The 23,680-nt window shown below is 28.2% G+C and overlaps 1 protein-coding gene across 1 annotated transcript in view; it reads right to left on the bottom strand.

Moving 5' to 3' along the window:
* Nucleotides 1-720: 720 nt before the first annotated feature.
* The window catches only part of LOC107440975 (orexin receptor type 2-like), a 92,083-nt gene continuing 69,123 nt past the window's right edge, over nucleotides 721-23,680 (bottom strand). The window contains exons 3-6 of the mRNA XM_016054083.3: nucleotides 16,467-16,863; nucleotides 7,649-7,832; nucleotides 4,381-4,493; nucleotides 721-3,161 (exon numbers count right to left, since the gene is read on the bottom strand). Coding sequence (XP_015909569.2) covers nucleotides 3,058-3,161; nucleotides 4,381-4,493; nucleotides 7,649-7,832; nucleotides 16,467-16,863 — 798 coding nt within the window. The 3' untranslated portion in view covers nucleotides 721-3,057. The remainder of the gene's footprint in view (nucleotides 3,162-4,380; nucleotides 4,494-7,648; nucleotides 7,833-16,466; nucleotides 16,864-23,680) is intronic.

The raw sequence follows: 23,680 nt of genomic DNA, 5'->3' as shown, positions 1-23,680 counted from the left end.
ATTATAAATAGAATACATTTCATTATATTAAATTTTAGTTAAATATAGCTTTCACTACAGCCCATAAACTGCCATATAAATAGTTTAAATATAATCCCTTTTTCTACATAATAGTACCCATCACTTGAATATTTTTTAGGGATTAATGATTTTAGAAAAAAAAGCACTGTTTTGCATTAAAAATTGTTCAAAACAATCAATTTATTAGAAAAACCAATTTTTAAATTATCTTGAAAATAAAAAAAAAACTCAAAACTCTCCCCTTATATAGCATCTTCATGAAATATTTAAAATTATCTTACATCATTCAATAATAATAAATTTTTACATAAGGCAATAAACCAATTTATTTGTTGGAGGGAAAGCATGGTTTGTATATACATTCATTTAATTAGAAATCAACTTAATCCAACATTTTTTTAGCATGTAAATTATAATTTCGACAGGAAATGTTACCAATCTACAAGCAGTTATTGTTTTTAATGATTTACAACTTTTGCAGAAAGTTAGAAAGCTTTTCATCGCCTTTGGCAGTCTTTACCTAAGTTGAAGAAACTTTGATGACAGTATTTGATGTATTTAATTATATTGCTTTAAATGTTTCTTTTATTTTTCGTCTTCAGGCGCAATAATTCCTTATTTGTATCTTCTGCAGTTTCAAAAAGCTGTTCTAATTTTTTTAATGGTTCTACAGATAGCGTTTTTCTTCTAAGTCACGTGTTTTCTTTTTTTTTTTGGCATATTCATAGTGTAACAGATGTTTTTAGACTGTTATACTGTTTTTCATTACTACTAATATTCATTTTATATTTCCGAAATCATTCCTTTTCTTTAATTTGAGAAGAAGTGAAAAAAGTGTCGGAAAAAATGCATTCTAGCACATATTGTGACTATTTTTTTCATTAGATCTGAAATCTCGTTGAATATTAATGTAGGATTTATATAAAGTGATTTCATTGTATTAGCTTTGAGTAGAACAAGATGGATATTTTTGTACATTAAAAGCCATAAATCTTATTTTTTCTGGTCTCTAAAATAGCATTTATTTGTAAGGAAGTGTACAAAGTGAAAAACATGGCAACATACTTTAAAATAATATGGTGGAGTTGTTGTTCATAGTTTGCCGCCAGAAGTTCGCTTGAATATCTTCTATAAAGGAAGTAATAAATTTTATTAAATTGTATGTACACGTTTATTTAAAAATAAGAGAGTAACATGCAAAACATGTTTAAACTTGATTGATGTCCCAAAAGGTTTTCATATTTATTTACTTCATAAAAGTATAAACCATAAAATATGTGAAACATTTATATATCATATCACTATTTTATGTGGTTATTTCAGCTTTTCTATTTGAAACAATTTCAAGAAAATTTGCAGATTCGAGTACTTCTGTAAAACTTTTTTCCATCTCTTTATAGATACAGTTGGACAAATTTATATTTACAAATAAATTGCGTCTTATGCTTGTGTTAATTGTGTAGGTTAAATAATATGCGTTTTATTTATTTACTTATTTCTTATTTAATAGTAAGATTTGATTTATCATTCATAAAATGTTTCAATATATATTAATTTTTCAGCAACAATTTATTACAAGAACATAAATTAATGAGACTGGAAGGTGAATAAAGGAGTAAATTTTCGTAATATTTACTAAGTTGTTAATAAATTTTGAAATTCTTGGCTTCATACAATAATTAATTCTGCAAAAGCATTGCTTTAACGATTTTAACACAAACTAGCACAAAATGAGAACAGCTCAAAATGTTGCACAATTTAGTATCAGATGATATATTTTTAAGTAGATAAACGACGTTATATCAAACGTAAGAACAAAACATAAAAACTTATTTAAAACTTAGCCTTAAATCTTTGTTCTTAATATTAGTTTTATATTTAATAAATGAATAACAGAATGATGCCCTCTACGGCAAAGCATTTGAAAGTTAACACTGTTTTTGCGAAGCTGTTTTTTGTGCCTTGCAATGTGGTGATTTTAAACTAAGTATGCATATAATCTTACCGTAAAGAATTATTTGGGCTTAAAACAAAAAAATAACTTAAATATTTTAAAAGTTATTAAACTTTTTTAAGTTCGCCCATTCGGTGACATTTTCCCACCTAGATGGAAATTATCAAAATCTCTACCGTATTCTCAGCTTCTGCAAATTTTTATGAGCCCAGGTGCATCTTCATCCTTCGATATGCATCCTTCGACAAAATTAAACCACAACCGCTTTTCATTTACAAAAACTTTATTGACATTTTGTGCCATTTTCAAAATAAGCATAGACAGCGATGGCTTTAGCTAGGCTATAAACTTTAGCCTACCGTCATGATTAGCTGTTGCAACTCCTTAGTAGTTATAAAAATAGCAAATTATTCACAAAATAGCATCATATCATATGACGATAGATCCTTCGAAGAACAGCCTTAAAGAGACTTGCAATATTCCTAAAATATGCATAAAAATTTTCAATTGAGAGTGGATGAAACAAAAAAGTTTTTTTGGGTTCACTTAGAAATATTTTCGTCCATTAGTGCTTGTTAAATAGGTTTTTGAGATTGCTTGTGCTCTGTGGAAACTGTCTCGGTACATGAAAGTTCAGAACTACATCTGAGACAATGACTATTTAAATTACAAATTGTTATTATAAATGTTATTGTTACACAGGGATTTGATTTCAAAGGATACATTATTTCAGAGAAACATTCATAGTATGTATTTAATAATTAATTGAAAATTTAATTACCTATAAATTTCAATTTATTTAAGTTATTTTACACTTCAAGAATATAGCAATTGATGGAACTATATTTATAATAGAAGAACATTTGATATGAGTGGTATATTAATTATAAGCTCAAACTCAGCTTGAAATTACATTTAAACACCCTCCATCTAATGACATAAGTTAGTAATTAAATTTCAAACAATTAGAGATAGTGACGTTCAATCCTGTTGAAATCTTTTGTGCTGAGAAAGGTCATTTTCAGCGATGCAATCAACATAGACATCTGTAAAGTCGGTCTTTCTACTTTAGACAGTCTATTTTAAACTCCTCTTATAGTATTTGTCATTATAGTAGGTGTCTGAGTTTCAGTTTCTGTCACGCACAGGAAACAGAATGATTTGCGGAACTCTCGGCGAAACTTTCCTGTTAAAAATAAAAAACTAAATTTACTAAGTTCCATGATATATTTAGCTAATGCTTTAAACAATACAAGTGTTAAATAATCAAATATATAAATACATCTAGGGGTTTTAGACTCGTAAACATATTTATAAATAACAAGCCTTTAGGCATATTTATGCGTTAGAAGTTGTTAAAAAATTTATGAGTAGGTGTCTGAGTTTCAGTTTCTGCCACAAACAGGAAGCAGAATGATTTGTGGAACTCTCAGTGAAATTTTTCCTGTTGAAAAAAACAAAACAAATTTCGACGAAAATTTCGAGATTTTTTTCACTGTCCATATTTGAACTTTAATACATTAACTTTATAAAACCCTTTAATATTTGATCTCCGATTTTTAGAAATGAAGTTTTAATAGTTTTTGCGTATGCTGATAGACAAACCCGAAACCGGAAAAATATATTCCCAAAACTAAGGTGTTTTTTGTTATACTTTGAGTATTATAACATTTTTTTTGAATAAATTATGTATTTTAAACAAATAATCTTTTTCGTAAATAATTAATTTTTGAATTATAAATTTTTTATTGCTATCAAAATTTTCTTGAATCTGAATTGTTTCTTTTTTTTCATTTTAAATGTCTTTTGTGAAGAGCGTTCATTTTTAGAATTCTTTACGCATTACGTACATTACAAAAAAGCTTTATTATACAATTCTTTGAAATTTTGAATGCAGATTTTGTACAATATTAGCAAGGTTTTTGAACTAGAAGCTAAAGTCTAAGAGTGAATTTGTTATTTTTATCAAGTTTTAAATAAGAATATTTAGAATTTTTCTTTAATATTAGTTGATATACTCGTATTTAGTTTTACTACATTGTTTTGAATTTGCTTAAGATTTAGTTCAAAACACCACAGGTAATAACAGTATTAATCTGGGGAGAAAATATATATTTTGAAATATATGCATTATAATTTGACGTAGAGCTATTGGCGCGGCAAAAAAAAATTTGATTTTAAAGCTCAAATTCGCTCTAATTTCGGACAATATTCCATAAATTTTTAAGCTTTGTCTTAAATTTTTAAATTGAGAACCTCTGCTTACCAAACATAAAATTAAAACTTTAATTAAGTCCGTTTTTTATTTTTTTTAAAATTATGTCGAAACCTGTCGCATACCTTAAAGTGATAATAGAGGGAAAAAAATTGTATTTCTATAATTAAATTTATTATTAAAAAGTCACCATTCATGAAATTGTAGATGATAGGATTTACAGCACTGTTAGCGTAACAAAGCCAGTGTGACATCAACGATGCTACTGTTGCCAGTTGTGTTTGTGGTAAGCCGACAGTATACCTAAAGTACAAATAAAATTCCATAATTATTATCTAAACAAAGTCTATGCAAAAAACACAGAATTCTTTTTTAGTTCCAGATACTTTTGTTTTATAATCGTTAATAAAGGGGAAAACTGAATATTCATTAAATGAGTATAATTACAGCTAAATGTCCAAATGTACATAATTTGTGAGGTTGTTACTGTTTCTAATTGCGCTTGGATAAGCCAAACTCACCATCCATTAGCCCTTTCTATACTAATTCATTTTGTAAGGTTAATATAAAACAATTTAAGTAATAATTTCAAAAATTTTAAGTAAGTATTAAATTTAATAATGTTAAATAATAAGCAATACCATATTTTTTTTAATATTGATTTAGTAAAGTATCCTAGGTAATAATTTAAGTTTAATTAAACTATTAGTTATACGCTAAGTATTTGTTTATTTTGTTATGTTGTCTTATGTGAGAGGTTAACTAGTGTGGAATAGTTAGTAATATGTTAAGTATTTATTTAGAATAATTTTATATTTTTATAGAAACAAAAATTTTGACACGAAGTAATTATTTAGATTTAATTTTGCTCCTTTCTATATTGGCTGTAGAGATTTTAAACATACACGCTGCTATGGAGCTGCGTATTTTGCTACCATATATTGGTGACGGAGCTTGTCTTTTTCGAGTAATAGCATATATATTACATGATACGCCAGTTATGGTTCGAGTGGTGCGTAAGGAAGTAGTACAGCACGTAATGGAGAAGTGGAATGAGTTATCTTATCTCACGATATAGATGAAAATAATTTTAATATTTTTGCTGCCTACTATACAGAAATGTTCAAAAATTATACTTATGGTGGTTTGTGGGATGTAAGGGATGCCGTGCCAATTTTAAATTGTTTCTAAAATTCATGAAATAAATTGTTACGAAACAAGTAGTTAAATAATATTAATGATGGTCAATAGCTTACCTAAATTAAACCTTATTTCAGTAACATTTAAAAAATATTATTTAAAATAAAAGATGTTTCGTTTTAGTCCCTACATCTATTCAAAAAACAAATTGCAGCAGTTTAAATATTATGTTTTAAACTGTACATAAAAATGATATCGACAATTTAATAAACAAAGAAATGACATTATCAGTTTCTATAAATGTCATTATATCAAACAGATCTGTAAATCTACCATACATCAATTAAATTACAAAAGTAAAAGACTTTTATAAAATTGCAAAAAAAAAAAGAAAAAAAAACTTTACATTTCGGATTTAATTTTGTTTCAGTTAAACTAAATTAAAAAAAAATAAAATAAAAATAAAACATACAAACTTAAAACAGAATAAATGTTTGACTGAAAAACATTAATGTATTTAAGTGCGTAATCTTAATTACTGAACTATGCGTTAACTTTTTGCATAGCAAGTGATAAGCAAAACTTATTTTATTCAAATAGCAGTATTTATTTAGTGAAGAAGCACATGAATGATAAAATATGTTTGCTACGAGAAATGTCATTTAATTTCATCTTCAAATGCATTTAAGGATTCATTTCCGAATTCGATGAAATTGTTTTTTAAAAAAATTGCTCATTTATGAAGAAGATAGTAATTACTTTCGCTTTTCCTTCAATTTCATTGAAGATGCCTTAAAAGATAGAGCAGCTTTCAGGAATAATTAGCTTCGCGTTGGGAGAAAAAGAACTATTTTGGGTCAAATAAAAATTAAAAAGCTGCGAAGCGTGAAACAAATGCATAATTAGATTCTGCTAAAAGCAGCTGAATATGCTTAAATAAATTGCTCGAAAATTAAAATTTACATCTTATTTCTCATTTCGAAAGTAGCAAAAAAATATAGTGTCAGTAGGGTTTAAAATTATAAATAATTGTGTTTAAATTTGGTACAGATCAGCATATTGGAATTTATCGTTAGATCCTAGCTGATTGAGAATACTTATTTTGAATAAATTGCTTCAGATTAGACTAACTACGTAGTTCTGGAATAAAACACAATAACTTAAGCAACTAAATTATCTTCTCTCACCAAAATAATTTTTATGTACCGAAATCATTGATTTAGTTTCATCATTTCATCGTGATGGCTGTATAATTTGGATTTTTCATTTCTACTGTAATAAATATCCTATTCGGTTTTGTTTTCTTTCTAATTTCGTGATTGTTCGTTTTGCATATGCTTCTTTACTATTTCCTAGATCGAATTTTTTCTATTTGTACCCCAGTGACAGCCCTATTTAGAAAAATTCTTTTTGATAATTTTATTTAAAAGTAGAAATGTAAACAATGGATAAAATTCTTGTTAAGTGTGTAGAAAAAGAACTCGGATGGAGTTATTGCATCATAGAATAGATGCAATAACTCTATCCGTTTCTCTAACTCTATTCCTTTTTCCTTTGCTTCTTTATTATTTCCTAGATCGAATTTTTTCGATTTGTGCCCTAGTGACAGCCCTATTTAGAAAAATTCTTATTGATAATTTTATTGAAAAGTAGAAATGTTAACAATGGATAATACTCCTGAATAGGTTGTAGAAAAAGAACTCGGATAGAGTTATTGCATATAGAATAGAAGTTAACCTATTTCTTTTTAATCTGTGTTCATATTTTTTTGCTTACAACTTTAATTATCAAATATTCTATTATCAAATATTCTATATCTATTCGGCTATTTTATGATGTTAAGAAAAGACCTGTTATGTTAGAGTTGTTTAAGTAAGGAAAACGATAGTATGAAATCGATTGTTTGCTCCGTACCAAATCGTTGTGCAGTGCGTAAAAAAATAAACGGACCACCCTAAATTACTTTTGATCTAATGATTGGATATTTCCGTTCAACTCCTCAATGGTTCGAAGGGGTGACTTTAAATATTCTAATTAATTAGTGCAAACGATATTTTAAACTACGAAATCAGATACAAAAGCGTGTTTTCTTTGAATAAACACATCTTTTTTCTGTAGATTTGGATTCCTGGCCATAGTTTGTCGTTGATTTCCAACCCTTTTTTAGTATGCGTTTGCTTTTTATTGTACAACAATTGAACTCATTATTTCAAATGTAGATTTTATTAGAATTTTTTATTCGTAGAATATATAGATTGAAATATTCTTGTAACTATTTTAAAACATATGGTTGAGTAATGATATTTAAAATAATTTACCTAAGGGTATTGATTAGATGTACTGGCAAGTAGCACAAACCAAATAAAGCTACCACTGCTATGATCATTTTAGCAGCTTTTCTTCTGCTCCTTATTTGGGACTCAATTCCTGATGATGAAGATGAAGATGTCGCTGTAGCAGATGTTAAGCTTATGTTTCCGTTACCATTACTTCGCACAACAGCTGAAACAATGAATTTTTTAAAAAATTTAACAAAGTTGCCCTCTTTAAAACTTATTTAATGATTTTAGAAGACATTGTTTGCATGATACAGTCAGGGCCGTTTTATCCATTAGGCACTGTAGGCAACTGCCTAGGGGCCCCGCCACGTTCAGGGGCCCTGTGCTACAGAGAAAAAAATTGACAATGTTTCTTAAACAGTAAAAATTTAATTCGAAATTTCAATGACGATTGTCTTGCTCTGTACATTACATCGACGCTATTTTAGTACATTTCTGAACGCATTCCAAATTAGATATTAATATTATGGTAGTTAGTTCATATATAACGCAGTAATATAAACGCAAGCAATTTTATCGCGGTAATTTTAACGACGACTAATCAGATGACTATACAGCTTTTTTAACACAACATGCTTGAAAAACGAAACTTTTCCAAATTGAAATTAATTAAAAACTGTCTTCGTTCAACTATGTCTCAAAACCGTTTAAATTCATTGGCCATAATGGCAATTGAAAATGATGTATTGGAAAAGGTTAACTTTCAGGATGTCTTGAACGATTTTGTAACAAAAAAAGTTAGAAGAGTTAATATTTAAGCTTATTGTATGATTTTTTTTAAATGCATATATTAATTACTTATATTCTTTTCGTTTGATTCAATATTTTTATTGAATAATGTGATAATATACTTATGTAGTAAAAAACAGCGTAATTATGAATAAAGTGTTGTGTTAGCGAAAAAATATATTAGGAAGTTAGAAGATGGTAGGGGGGGGGGCCGAGACGAGCATTGCCTAGGGGCCGCGACATGCATGAGCCGGCCCTGGATACAGTCATAAAAAAGATTATTATCACTCGTAATCAACAAGTGAAAAAAAATTAAAGCATTCGTTAAACGCTTTTGCATGCAGCAAGTGTTTACAGATTCTAGTTCACATTAAAAAAAATTAATATTACTAGATTAAAAACGTCTTTCGCTACAGAAATCTACAAGCTGAAATTAACAGTCATGTTAACAGACATGTTTCAAGCACTCAGAATCCGGCGTTCATTTTCAAGACTTCCCAGACATGAAAGAGAAGAAAGAAAAGTGATTAGAAATATAAAACGTAAAGTTGCCGACGAAAAATTGAAAAAATGAGGGAGAGAAATAAAACTGGAGAACCAGAGTAACCGAGAGAGAAAAAAAGAAGATAAACAGACAAAAAAAAAAAAAAAAAAAAAAAAAAAAAAAAAAAAAAACACATAGGCCGAGAGAGACAAATCAGTGTTCTCATCATCATTTTTTTCTCGGCTATCGTGGTTTTTCTAGTTTTGTTTTTCACCTTTATTTTTCCATTCTTCTTTAGCAACTTAAGGTTTTTTTTATATTTCAAATCCATTTTGTTTCTTCTCATTCGCGTCCGTCAGGTTTTGTAAATGGGCGCATATTTTAAAGCGCTTGAAACATTTTGACTGTTATTATTTTTGAAGCGAATGAATTTCTTTTATCAGGTAATATCATACCTCTTCAGTTTCTTGGGATTATTAACTTAAAATGAGTACTCTTTATTTTTATTACAATTATATTCGAAAAATATATTAAGTTTGATAAAATAATAATTTTCCATATTATGAAAAAAATTATCCAATGATTATAAGAAAAGTAAAGTTTCATAATGTTTTTATTTATGTTAGTGGCCTTTCAAAAATAAGCATATAAACATAATCCTTAAGAATATTTTTATAATTTTGGATTCAGCTTCCTCCTTGTCGTTAAAATAGGCAAATCCTATACCCCTCCTTGCTTGCGTAATAAAGTTTTAACTACCGTATTTGGCTTTGCTTTAAATTTGACTTTCAATTTGGAATAGTATTCTAATTTTAGGATTTAATTCAAGGATTTAATTTGCTTGAAAGACGTTTTAATTAATTTTATATAACTTTGAATGGAATATTCTTTAGGTATCTTTTGTGTTTTTTTGTCTTGTATTCAAAATTTTTGACCCCTGAAGCTTCTAGAAGAATTTTTTTCCACTATTTTCTTTTCCCAAATCAAAGTTTTATTCTAAATTTGAAATTTTTCTGTGCGTAATTTTTAAGTTTCATTTTTGTTTTGTTTTTGCTTAAAATACATTTTGAAAAATACGAGAACATTAATGTCTTACGTAAGCATTGCTCAACAGCAAAAATAATCAAATAACCTCTTTACCCCGTTTTGTGCTCACGTAATATTTACGCACTCTCAGAAACAAAACTTTGACTTTTGACGATTTCAGCAATCTATGAGCTGTATTTGGTTAATTTTCAGTATCATTTCGATCGTTTCGGAATCATTTCGGATATTCAGTATCATTTCGATTCGAAATCACGTGACTTGTGACGAAACGCGAACTCTCAAATATATATCGAAAATTTCCCCCCAATTCTAGACCTTATTATAGTGAATTGCGGGAGATCAACTAGAATGACGAAACAAGAAGGATGACTAAACGATCAAAAATAAAGAGACGAGACAAGCCTACCGAATGTATGGTAGTCGTGGAATTTGACTCGTACTAGAAAGACTCGGAATTCGAATCCCATTTCTGGCATGAGTGTAATCTATCTCTCTGTTTTAATGGTTGCTTTTGTGTTATTGGACGATATTGATCCACCTATAAGCCACCTACGCCGGGATAGCCTGATCGGTAGGAGGCTGGGCCCATGTCCGAGTGTTCATGGTTTCGAATCCCGCCAGTCGAAGACTAACCGTGTAGTAAAGTGACTGATGAACGTTAAGCCTGTCGAGTCGCAAAACTCCTCCATGTTCCCGTATCAAATCAATACCTCTGGGGGTACTGGATTGGAGATCGATCATTCTCTGATTCCGGTCAAAATTACGATCTGTGGATGAATGAATGGATGTATAAATGGGTCTGCCCTATAAACGGGTGCGATGTATGGTGTGGCAGAAGTCGAATTCTTGGCCATAGATGGCGCCACTGGAAAACGAGAACAATCGTACCCCCTCTGCCTAAACAGACATACGCCAACATAAACCACCTATTGCCCACGGTAAAGTGTTTATTAAAGTGTTTGTGATGCGTTAGGTACTACGAGATTTTTTTTGGGGGGTGAATAAAATGGAATGCCGAAATATTTATTTAACTTTGATTAAGTTCGTTTGCTCCAGGTTAGTTCCTTTGACGAAATTGTTGCTAGGAGCGTATCCCAGAAAACGGTTTTTGTCAAAAACGAAAAAAAAAATTCTTGATATTTGAGTATGGATTTAGAATGAACGACCCCTTTCTTGATATTTGAGTTACATATTTAGAGCACATTGCTTTGAAAAAACGTAAAATAAATGTATCGAACAATATTTATATTTATTTCACTTTTTTGAAGTTACTTTATTTCTAGAAACAGAATACTTTTGGCTTTCATGAGATGGGATTACCTGCTGCTATCTGGTTTCTGTATTCTGCATATTTTTGAAAGAACATGTTTAATATTAAATACTTGTTTTACTTACCCTGTCACTTAGAAATTATTATAGATTATCAGGTTATTATACGTATCCTAGAGTAAGAGTACGTAAATTAGAGAAACTAACTCGTTGTAATACTTTATACAAGGTGTTTCATAACGAGCGATTTTATTATATATTTTTAAAATTCTAGTAACAAATTAAGGGAAAAAAGCGTATACAATTGAGGTCAGATAGCTAGGAAAACACAAATTATCATATATGGCAACGTTACTTTTAAAAAGTAACGAGTAAAAGTACAAGTATTTTTAAAAAAAGTAACGAGTGAAAAGTAAAAAGTTCTTATTTTAAAAAGCAACGAGTAAAAAGTACAAGTACTAAACAAAAAAAGTAACGATTTAAAAGTACATTTCTAGGAAATCGAAAATTCAAAGTAACCTGAAATTTTATTGAATAATATTCTTATGTTCCTTAATGTTTTTGCAAAATTGTCGTTAATTATTTTTAATTTTGAAAGTTATGGACATTAATTTATTTTTATATTTGGAAGAATATTATAATATAATTTTATAATATAATCGTATAATATAATTTTACAATCAAATATAATTTTAATATCAAACTTTTTATGGATTTGAGAGAAAAAGAAATTTTATCTATTGATTTTAATTTTTAGTTTATTACTTTTATTTATTTAAATTACCACTGATTTAAAATTGCTTTACTCTATAGAAACGCGTTTTAAAAGCACAAACATAAACAAAGAAAACACGGGGTTTCAGATAGCTTTGTGATCTTTAAGCTAGTAAAAAATAAGTGAATGTGCAGTATAAGTTGAAACAGAACAGTTTACAGTTTTATTTGTAACAATGGCTAATGCTGAAGTCATGCGAGAAAATCATTTTCCGAACATTTCTGCCTAACGGAATAATTAAAATTTGTCAACGAGTTTTAGTATCAGTGCCTAAATTAATATCTTCGAGTTTTCAAGAGTTAAAATAGTAATTTAATTATAATAAACTTCAATAGCACAAGTAGTTCTGAAGTTCTTAGAGATTTCACTGGGCGTTGTTTGACAAGATCGGACATAAACATAATTTTAGTAAAAAATGTACTAGGTAAAAATGTATTTAGTAAAATATGTATTAAGACAAAGATGTATTATTAGTGAGTTCAAAATGAAAATTGAAAAACGTAATAACAAAATCCAACATTTTTTATTTAAAATGTATTAAATAAATGTATGAAACTCGAAAATGAATTAAAATAACTTGCTAATTAATATTTTTATTCATTTTGCAAAATAATTGCATTTCGATAGTGGTGTCATTGAGTCTGCTGCGAGAATTTCTCAGAACGTGCTTAGCCACGCTGAATAAGCGCTCAACGGGAGCACTGGAAGGTACTGCAGTATTATATTTCACATATAATTTTTATACGATTGGATATCGATTGGAGTTTTTTTAGAACGCTTACCGAGTTTTAGAAAAAATTAACGATTTCATTCGACATTTCCGTTACAAATACTCGTACTTTTTCCCTAAAAAAGTAACGAAAGTACAAGTAATAGTACTAAATTTAAAAAGTAACGAAGTACAAGTAAAAGTACGTACTTTTTACTTGTACCGGCGGTACAAGTAACGAAAGTAAAAGTACTGCCATATATGCAAATTATTGAACTCGAATTCGGAAAACAGGTCAAAACCTGTTTGACTTCGGAAGGAAACACAATAGAGTCTAATGACAATTATTAAAAACACCTCTAAATTTCTCCAAGCAATCAAATGAGTTTTAAAATTTTCATTCAGCTTTTATCATTAGCGATTCGATAAAAATGTTCAACAATTTGTTTTTTCATTTCTTAAAGAAGGAAATGAGAGCCTGAAAATGTTTACATTTTTTTAATAAGGTACCTGAAAAAATGTAATAAAGGCTCTGATTGTGGAATTTCATGCATGGTACTCAGTTAAAATAAAGTGTTCTGAGCATTAGTTTTGTGATAAAATGCCGATATGTTCATTTTTTTTAATGAAAAAAAAAAGTTTTTTTAAGTACTAAGAGGCTCTATCCCATGCTAGCTGAGCTCACCCCCCCCCCATGGTTTTCTTTCAACTGTCATCCATCTTTGTTTTTTTCCATTAAAAGAAAATTTTTTTCAAAACAAAAAGTTATAATGTTGTTTATAAAATTAATTAGCGATTTGCTTACGGCTGGTATAACCGATGATCCGGAATAGCAGGTACTGTAAGGTACCTTAGGCAAAAGGTTATTAATATAATTTTATGTAAGATTATTTTGTTCATATGTTAATCAAAACCAAAGGTATGATTACTAGGATTCAAAAGCAATCAACTGTACTCTATTCAAACTAAGGAATATCGAATGTGTGACCCAATAGAAAACAATAAAGGAGAAGTATTTTTGCTTGTTAGCAATCCACGACAATAACCCTTATATCACATATATACTCAAATTGGAAGCTTTTTTTTAAAATCTTTCTCGAGTTTTTATATTTGTAAAATCGATGTAAATGTTATGATTTATATCTGAAAGCATCTATTCTTTCTCCTACTATTTTTTATTTAATTTATTAATTCTTTATTGCTGCTTTTGATATCAATTCAAGCATTCAAATACGAGCTTATAAAATGAAGATCTTGAGAGAGATAAATTTTTCTGCAACAATGGATAAATAATCGCGTTAAATTCGCAAACAAAAATGGCCCTTTCAGCATGTCTAATTTAAACTTTGTAGTTGCATTTCTGCGATTTGAAGAGCGGTCCGCATGGTGTTTTTTGCTACAAGTTTAACTGCTATTAATTTTTGAACCAATTATCTAACTGATTATTTAATCCTACTCCCCATACTCCCCNGAACATTTCTGCCTAACGGAATAATTAAAATTTGTCAACGAGTTTTACTATCAGTGCCTAAATTAATATCTTCGAGTTTTCAAGAGTTAAAATAGTAATTTAATTATAATAGTCTTCAATAGCACAAATAAGTACTGAAGTTCTTAGAGATTTGACTGGGCGTTGTTTGACAAGATCGGACATAAACATAATTTTAGTAAAAAATGTACTAGGTAAAAATGTATTTAGTAAAAAATGTATTAAGACAAAGATGTATTATTAGCGAGTTCAAAATGAAAATTGAAAAACGTAATAAAGGAGACAACAATAAAGGAGAAGTAACAATAAAGGAGAAGTATTTTTGCTTGTTAGCAATCTACGACAATAACCCTTATATCACATATATACTCAAATTGGAAGCTTTTTCTTAAAATCTTTCTCGAGTTTTTATATTTGTAAAATCGATGTAAATGTTATGATTTATATCTGAAAACATCTATTCTTTCTCCTACTATTTTTTATTTAATTTATTAATTCTTTATTGCTGCTTTTGATATCAATTCAAGCATTCAAATACGAGCTTATAAAATGAAGATCTTGAGAGAGATAAATTTTTCTGCAACAATGGATAAATAATCGCGTTAAATTCGCAAACAAAAATGGCCCTTTCAGCATGTCTAATTTAAACTTTGTACTTGCATTTCTGTGATTTGAAGAGCGGTCCGCATGGTGTTTTTTGCTACAAGTTTAACTGCTATTAATTTTTGAACCAATTATCTAACTGATTATTTAATCCTACTCCCTGTACTCCCCACTTTTTGTACAACTCCATAATTTCAAGGTTTTAAGTCTAACTCTGTTAGCGCAGCGAAACAAAATATAACATAACACCCAAAGCCGTAAAAATAGCTCTTATTATTTTTGAAAAAGATTTTTTTATGTTTCAATACTAGTTTTTTTTAACGATTAAAACAATAAAATATTTTTAAAACGTTTAACCAATTTAATATAAAATTATAAATTTGCTAATGAAATTACAAAACATTTTACTGACCAGAAAGCAGCTGTGTTAATTATTTAAATTCTAACGTGCTAATTATTTATTTAAAGTGCAGATTTTAAAGTTTATTTTTTAACCAAGAGCACTTAAAATATTTTTGAAACATTTAACTGTTTCTAAAAGTGATACGTTTTAGAAACGTGATGAGAACGTATCCATCTGAGGCTTTTTTGTCCAGGAAAAAAATGCACTAATAAATTTCGAAAAAAAAACAACATTTTAAGATTAAAATTAATGTAAAATGTAACATTATAACACACAAAACAGCAAAAATAGCACTTATTATTTTTAAAAAAGAGAAAAATATTTTTTAGGTTTCAATGCTAGGTTATTTTTTCACGATTAAAGCAATAAAATATTTTTAAAATGTTTAACCGATTTAATATAAAATTATAAATTTGCTAACAAAAATTACAAAACATTTTACTGATCAGAAAGCAGCTGTGTTAATTATTTAAATTCTAACGTGCTAATTATTTATTTAAAGTGCAAATTTTAAAGTTTATTTTTTAACCAAGAGCACTTAAAATATTTTTGAAACATTTAACNTAATGAAATTACAAAACATTTTACTGACCAGAAAGCAGCTGTGTTAATTATTTAAACTCTTACGTGCTAATTATTTATTTAAAGTGCAAATTTTAAAGTTTATTTTTTAACCAAGAGCACTTAAAATATTTTTGAAACATTTAACTGTTTCTAAAAGTGATACGTTTTAGAAACGTGATGAAAACGTATCCATCTGAGGCTTTTTTGTCCAGGAAAAAATGCACTAATAAATTTCGAAAAAAAAAAAACAACATTTTAAGATTAAAATTAATGTAAAATGTAACATAACACACAAAACAGCAAAAATAGCACTTATTATTTTTAAAAAAAGAGAAAAATATTTTTTAGGTTTCAATGGTAGGTTATTTTTTAACGATTAAAGCAATAAAATATTTTAAAAATGTTTAACCGATTTAATATAAAATTATAAATTTGCTAATGAAATTGTAAAATATTTCACTGGCCAGAAAGCAGATGTGTTAATTATTTAAATTCTAACGCGTTAATTATTTATTTAAAGTGCAAATTTTAAAGTTTATTTTTGAACAAAGATCACTTAAAATATTTTTGAAACCTTTAACTGTTTCTGAAAGTGATACGTTTTAGAAAAGTGATTAAAAAGTATCCATCTGAGGCGTTTTTGTCCTGGAAAAATGCACTAATAAATTTCGAAAGAAAAGCAGAATATTTTTAAGATTAAAATTAATGAACATAAAAAAAGTTACCAGTCCGTATTTGTCGAGAATTAACTTCTGCACTCCCAGGTATATTCTTATTCCAGAGTACTTTGACGATTTGGTAGTAAAAGAATAACATAAACAGAAACGGTGCACAGTACAGGAAGAAAACAATTAGTAACTGATATAATTTGGTGTACTGATTGTTCCAAGTGTAGGTACAGTCTGTGAAGTATATGACGTCAACCTTGAGAGCAGAAACTTTTCTGGTGTCCATGACAATGGCATCTGGAAGGACTAAAAGAAAGGATGTCAACCAAATTATGATGATGGCTTTTTTGGCTCTGCTGGCTGTACTCTTGAATTTCAGTGGATGGCAAATAGCATACCATCGATCAATGGAGATGAATGTTAATGTCAAGACTGACACAGACACAGATACACTCTAAATAAAAAAAAACATCAAGTGTTAGTTCTCATAGTAATGATCAATTATTAATAATTACGTTTAGAGTATAGTCATTATTTTTATTGAAATAAAACATTGTATGTTGTAATGAAACATTGAAAAATAAAACGTTGTGTGTTGTAATAAAACGTTGATTTATTCAAATGAAACCGTTATTCAAATAAAACGTGGTTATATTTTTATTCAATTAAAATGTTATTTTATCAGGTGATCACATTAGTAATGTTTAGAATATAAATATTATTATTTTTAATTAAATAAAAACGTTATTCAAATAAAACGTTGCATTTTGTAATAAAGCGTTGTAATATCCAACGAAACTTTGATATATTTTTATTCAAATAAAATGGTATTTTATCAGGTGATTTTAAAAACTTGATGCCTGATTTAAAACATAATTCTCCAAACAAACAAAAAATCACTCCCTTACACTGAGGTAAAAAAAGGTGAAATCACCGTACTGCATGTTAATTTTATTTCTGTCAAAAAAACAATAATTCTGAATAAAATTTACGGTATTTAAATAATTCATTTGGTAATTTTTTCTTTTATGTGGTAACGGTTAACCTAAAATTTTGGGTTTAAAAACGTTGGGTCTTGTTAACACACACTAAGCTAAAAATACAAAACTAATAAGTAAATTTTACCGAACAAATGGTTTTTATACAATGCTCTAAGGCAGTGTTTCCCAACCTTTTTTGTACCATATGCCCCACCTAAGCCTTTCTAAAATTCTTATTTTTAATAAGGTACCTGAAAAAANGTAAATTTTCAGAACATATAATGAAAAATTCAAATTCGAAATAATTTTAATAAAGATTTTTCTATAATAATTTAATATTTTAATTTAGTGAGATTCTTGCCCTTGATGCTTGCTGCACGTAGATTTTATCTTAGGTTCCAATTTGGTTAGCTTCATCTCAAGTCTCCCCGTTGTGTTATATCCAGACGATTTCTTTTTTTTTACCAATAAAATCATTTACAGCACTAAATCCACATTCAGCTAAATATGAAGATGGAATCGGTAACAATAGTTTTCTTTGCACATTTGATTGAATTTGGGTATTTGTTTTTTGTTTCCTCAAGAAGCCATGCCATCACTCAAGTTCTTGATATATCAGACAAATCCACTAACATGGACTGCAACATCCATGTTGAAAAATAAATTTGTTTTGAATCAGAATATCTTTCTTTTAAATCAGCCGATAGAATTTTCAGATGATAGACAATAACAAGTAAAGCGGTATCATTTACTTCACATATTTGGAGCCAATGAAACTGTTCTAAGTTTTTGTTGTTAATATATTTCTGACGTAACTCAATAAGGATAATGAAGCCAAATATCTTCGCTTTTGCATCAACAAGAGTTTTATTTATTATTTGAAGTTTCTTATTTAATATATTCAGTTCTTCAAAGATATTGGCTAAATAACTCACAAATGATTTACCAACGACTGTAAACAGATACTTCATTTCAGGTTTGTCGCTTAAAAAATCCCTAAGTCACATAATATTTATTGACCGAAATTATTTAAGAATTTGCTTTTTTCTTTCGATTTTGTCACCGAAATCTCGCATTGCATTTAAATGGCCCAGAGCAAAAGGTTTAAACTCATGTTGAGTCCATTTTTGAATTGCCCTCCTTACAATCAAATTGCCCCATGTGGGGCGTGGGCCCCACGTTGGGAAACACTGCTCTAAGGTGTGAAAAAATTACCAAATTTTACCACACATTATAAAACTACATTTTATTGTTAATGCTACCAAAATCATTACCAAAGCGATTTGGTAAAGATTACCGAGACTTTTGGTGTTCCCATAAAACAAGATACACGGTAAATTTTACCATATTCTGGTGGTTTTGACAATACTTTTTGTGTATAAAAGCCCATTTTCCGTAATTTATCCTGAATTCTCATACATTCCGTAATCAATTATGTATTTTTCATCACTTTCTATATCTGCATCTCACTCATTATATTTAAAACTCTTACTTTATACTGAAATATTATACTCAATAAGGATGTAACGTTAGTTTGGATATCTTTGAAAAATTGAGTTTTTTTTTACTGTTGAAACTATTCTTCAAAGAACAGAATAAACGAAAATCTGAAATAGCGAGTTTTGATGAATACGGAAGATCATTCATTTGAGCGTATTATCCTTTGCAGTGTGTTATTAGTGATATGTGGTAACTAAAATGCCGAACAAACATGAAAACTGTGTTTGAATTCCAACATTAAATTAGTCAGTTGCTATCATACACATTTATAGGTTAGTCAGATTATTATGCAATCTATCAACATGCATAACAATGTTTTATTTACTAATCCTTTTGCAACTCATATGAAGGAGTTTTTCTATATCTAATATAATTAAGGACGGAGTTTTTTCTGTATCTAATATAATTAGGGAAGGAGTTTTTTCTATATCTAATATAATTAGGGAAGGATTTTTTCTATATCTAATATAATTAAGGAAAGAGTTTTTTCTATATCTAATATAATTAAGGAAGGAGTTTTTTCTGTATCTAATATAATTAAGGAAGGAGTTTTTTCTATATCTAATATAATTAAGGACGGAGTTTTTTCTATATCTAATATAATTAAGGAAGGAGTTTTTTTTATATCTAATATAATTAAGGAAGGAGTTGTTTTTATGTCTAATATAATTAAGGAAGGAGTTTTATCTATATCTAATATAATTAAGGATGGAGCTTTTTCTATATCTAATTAAGGAAGGAAGTCTTCTATATCTAATATAATTAAGGAAGGAGTTTTTTCTGTATCTAATATTAAAAAAACAGTCCTGTTAGATCAAATCAAATTTAGGAACCACTGATTCTGTAATATCAAAAAAAAAAGATTCAAAATCATTGATTAGAAATGCACGTTCTGTGATCAAAATTTTCATGAAGTTCTAGTGCAATTGAAAGAATTTGTATATAAAACTTGTTTAAAATTCTTACCTTGGAGAAGAAAAAAAAACTATAATACAGTTAAGTATGATAACTTTCTCTATTGAAAAAAATCATAAAACAACGAAAGACTGTAAACTATGTAGTTCATTTCAAATCACAAATATGACAAGTTTTGAGATTTTCCAGTCACAAGTAATTTAAAGTAGAAAATACTAGACTATGCTTATAGGCAGTGTAACTTTAAATTTGAATTTTAAAAATAAACAATTACGGCAGTATTGCTTGTGTTATAAAATTATAGTTCTGAAAATAATTACTAAATTATTTGTAAGGTTTACTAAGTTAAATTCTTATGTACAAGTATTTATTAGTAGAAAAGACTGAGTAATTTTAATTTTTTGAAACAAGTATTTAAAAAAAATCATCTGTCATCTGAAGAAATATTAATAAGTCTTAAAAAAAGTCATTAATTAAAAAGAAAATTAAGTAATCTTAGAAAGATAATTACTGGAACCAATATGGAGTTTTTCTGACAAACACTTCACTAGTAATGATTAAAAATATCGTTAAATGTATTTTTCGTCTAAGTGACAGGCGTTTTTATGTCTTAAGATGATATACTTGGAAATAATGCTATATTTTTTTTAAAAAAAAATGCTTTTAAATTTATGAAAGTATAATAACTTAAGCAATTCATGACAAACAATATCTTTGGTTTTAATTTATCTCATTTTCTTCCTACTTAAGTCAAAAGCACTTGAACTCATTTAGTGAAAAGAAGGAAAAAATTAAACTTAAGTTGGATTATGTTATTTTAACTAATTACTGGTTTCGGATGTTGAATAGTACAATAATTATGAAAAAAGTAGCAAAATTACAAACAACATACACACATTTTATTTTAGGAATCTTTTTTTAGAAAATTTAAAGCATTGCGATGAAATTAATGAAATATTTTATTTTTCATATTTATAGAACTAAAATTTTCTTACTTGCTGAACTTTTATATTTATAACTTATTGAATAGAAGTATTGACGGAGCTTCAATCTTGATACTGTGGAAAGAAGCTTTTTTACGGCACTTAATCTTTATTCTGACGGGATGAACTACTAAAAGCGTATTTTACTAAATATAGTAACGTGGTCATGGTGGCTCAGGGGATAGAGCGTTGGCCCCACAATGAGGTGATCCAGATTCAAAACCCAGCGGAGGCTAGTTGATACGAATTCTGCTCCCGGCTAGGGCCGACCACATAACTAATGTAAAATATTCTCAGTGTTAAACGAATCATAGGTTAAAGTCCCCTTGCCGTCAAGCTAACAGTGGTAAGTTTTTCACGATTCTTCTCCCCATGTAACACAAATGGAAATCTGAGTTAGTTTCATCAGAAGTACACCAAGTAGGCAAACGTATTCGTTTATATATATATATATATAAATATATATATATATATATATATATATATTTATATATATATATATATAAACGAATACGTTTGCCTANTAAAATTAAAAAAGTTTCTGAAACTCCTCTGTAGCGCGAAACAAATATTATATAAAATAGTTCTTTTTGCTTTTTTTTTTTGCTGATTGAATCTAACAGATTTATAATTGAAAATATTATTGTCAATGCTTAAATTATTCGAAAATAAAATTATTTTAGTTAAAATACATGGTAACAATTTTTACCCAATTAAATTAAATTTTTTTTCTTTCTTTTAAAAATATATATGCATAAAATGCTTTAAAAACTAAGTAATAATGATAAATTTATCAAGAAATTTATTAAGTATTTCAAAATAGTAACAAAATACAGTAATTCATTGGAATAAAAAGGGATTTTTTCAAAACAAATACTCGAAGCGTTGCCAAAAATGTAGAAATGCTGTCTTCCTGTATGCATTTGACACCAAACTTGAAATATTAACCAGCCAATTTCATTTTCTAGACAAAAGTGGAAAGTGCCATTTCTATACACGACACGGTGGATTCTGTAAAAAGAGATGCATCATCTCACATTTATGTTCAACACCTTTTCATTTTGAGCTGATGTAGAGGAAGGCTTTCGAGGGTTACTTCGATTTTTCGCAGTCTTAAGAAGTGACAAATATTCACTATACACGCTTTTCCTCTTTCAACCTGCAGCAGTATTTTTCAAACCGTGACAAAATGATATACGCTCTTTTTGTATTACTTTCTTTTTCAGAGAATCTAATATTTTCATTGTTAAGAAATATTACTCTAAAATCAGCAACCTGCTCGGAATATTTTAAATTTATACATTGTATATATATAATATTACCGTCATGTGGGGCTACTTTGTGCAGGATTTCGCAGTTTTTGAACTTTGACATGTAAAAAAACTATGTTAATTCAAAGTTTGCAAAATTTATCTATATTATATTCATAACTGGACTCAGACGAGTGAATTTGAGCAATATTGGCATTATTTGTATGTAATATTTACAAATAATAAGTCAAAACTTACCTTGCACAAAGTAGCCCCCAAGTGGGGCTACTTTGAGCAGCGATAGGAATTTAGTTTAATAATCATGTTTTTAGTAAAATATTGATATAAAATTGTTAAAAAAGTTAATTGTTGACATTTTTAATAACAAAAACATCCAGATATGTAAAAATATTAGTTTGCAAATAATTTTCAGCGCTAAAAACCCATTTTTTATTAAAAAAAAATTCTTAAAAAGAATGTTTATTTCAAAATATTTGAGTTTAAGCTGAAGGACACCATAAGCATTTTTGAACATTGAAATGGATGAAATTTAAAAAATAATCATTATTACATATTCATTAACATTTATAATATTGATAAATTTGAACATAACATGCTTGAATGAACATGACAGAACTTGCTCTTCAGTTTCTGTCAAAATCACCTGATGTCCTATAAAATATATTTTTATGTGTTAAATCGTTTGATTAATTCATTAGAAAAATCTTTGTTGAAGAAAAATAATAGTTTACTAGCAAGTTTCACTTGTTTCTTATGAATTTTATTTGAGATAGTATTTCTGTGGATTTTGTACTTCCGAGAAGCTTCTGCTTGCAAATATTGTTGCAGCTTTTCTAAAGTGTAATCACGGTAGTTTCTCGTTCCATGTATCTTTTTTATAACGTCTGACAATTTTTCTGTCGAAAAATAAAACGAATGAAACTTTGCTCAAAGTNTGATCACTCCTCTTTATATAAATCTTTCTGTTAACTTCTTAATAGACCTTCTTTCTCTCCAGGTATTTTTTTTAAAATTGTCAAAAATTGTCAGACGTTAGTCTGACAATTTTTCTGTCGAAAAATAAAACGAATGAAACTTTGCACAAACTAGCCCCACAGTGCATTTTTTTTCCATTTTCCGCATATTTGTTATTAATTTTCAAAATTTTTTAACGCTAACATAATATAATTGTTTAAAAATATATAAATAAAAAATTCTGCATTTACGACAATTGTTTTATCAACGTCTTTGCATTTCACAGCTAAAGTTTCTACCCACACTTTTCGACGTCCGACGTTCTCGGAAAGTTGTTGACATTGGATAAACAAAACACACTCTGACATTGTTTTAAAATTCGAAAAAATGTTTGTAGTAATAGAGGAGACTTCTATCCTCAAATTCTATATATTTTTAACGTGAAAAAAACATAATACTGAATAGCAGCACTTGAAAAGTTCTAAATTCGAGTTTGTACAAAGTAGCCCCCGCTGCACAAAGTTGCCCCACATGACGACACTCAGTCAAGCTCTGTAAACTGAATTAAATTTTACCCTTGTTCGAATTCGTCTAGTAATTAGTGCATGTACGCAACCCAAATTACTGATTTTTATTTTATAGGGATGGATGATTTTTTTGGTTGGCCT

Source organism: Parasteatoda tepidariorum, chromosome 8 (genome assembly GCF_043381705.1).
Source record: "Parasteatoda tepidariorum isolate YZ-2023 chromosome 8, CAS_Ptep_4.0, whole genome shotgun sequence".
NCBI lineage: Eukaryota > Metazoa > Arthropoda > Arachnida > Araneae > Theridiidae > Parasteatoda > Parasteatoda tepidariorum.
Note: the sequence above shows the minus strand (reverse complement) of the source record. Positions and strands in the feature narration are given on the sequence as shown.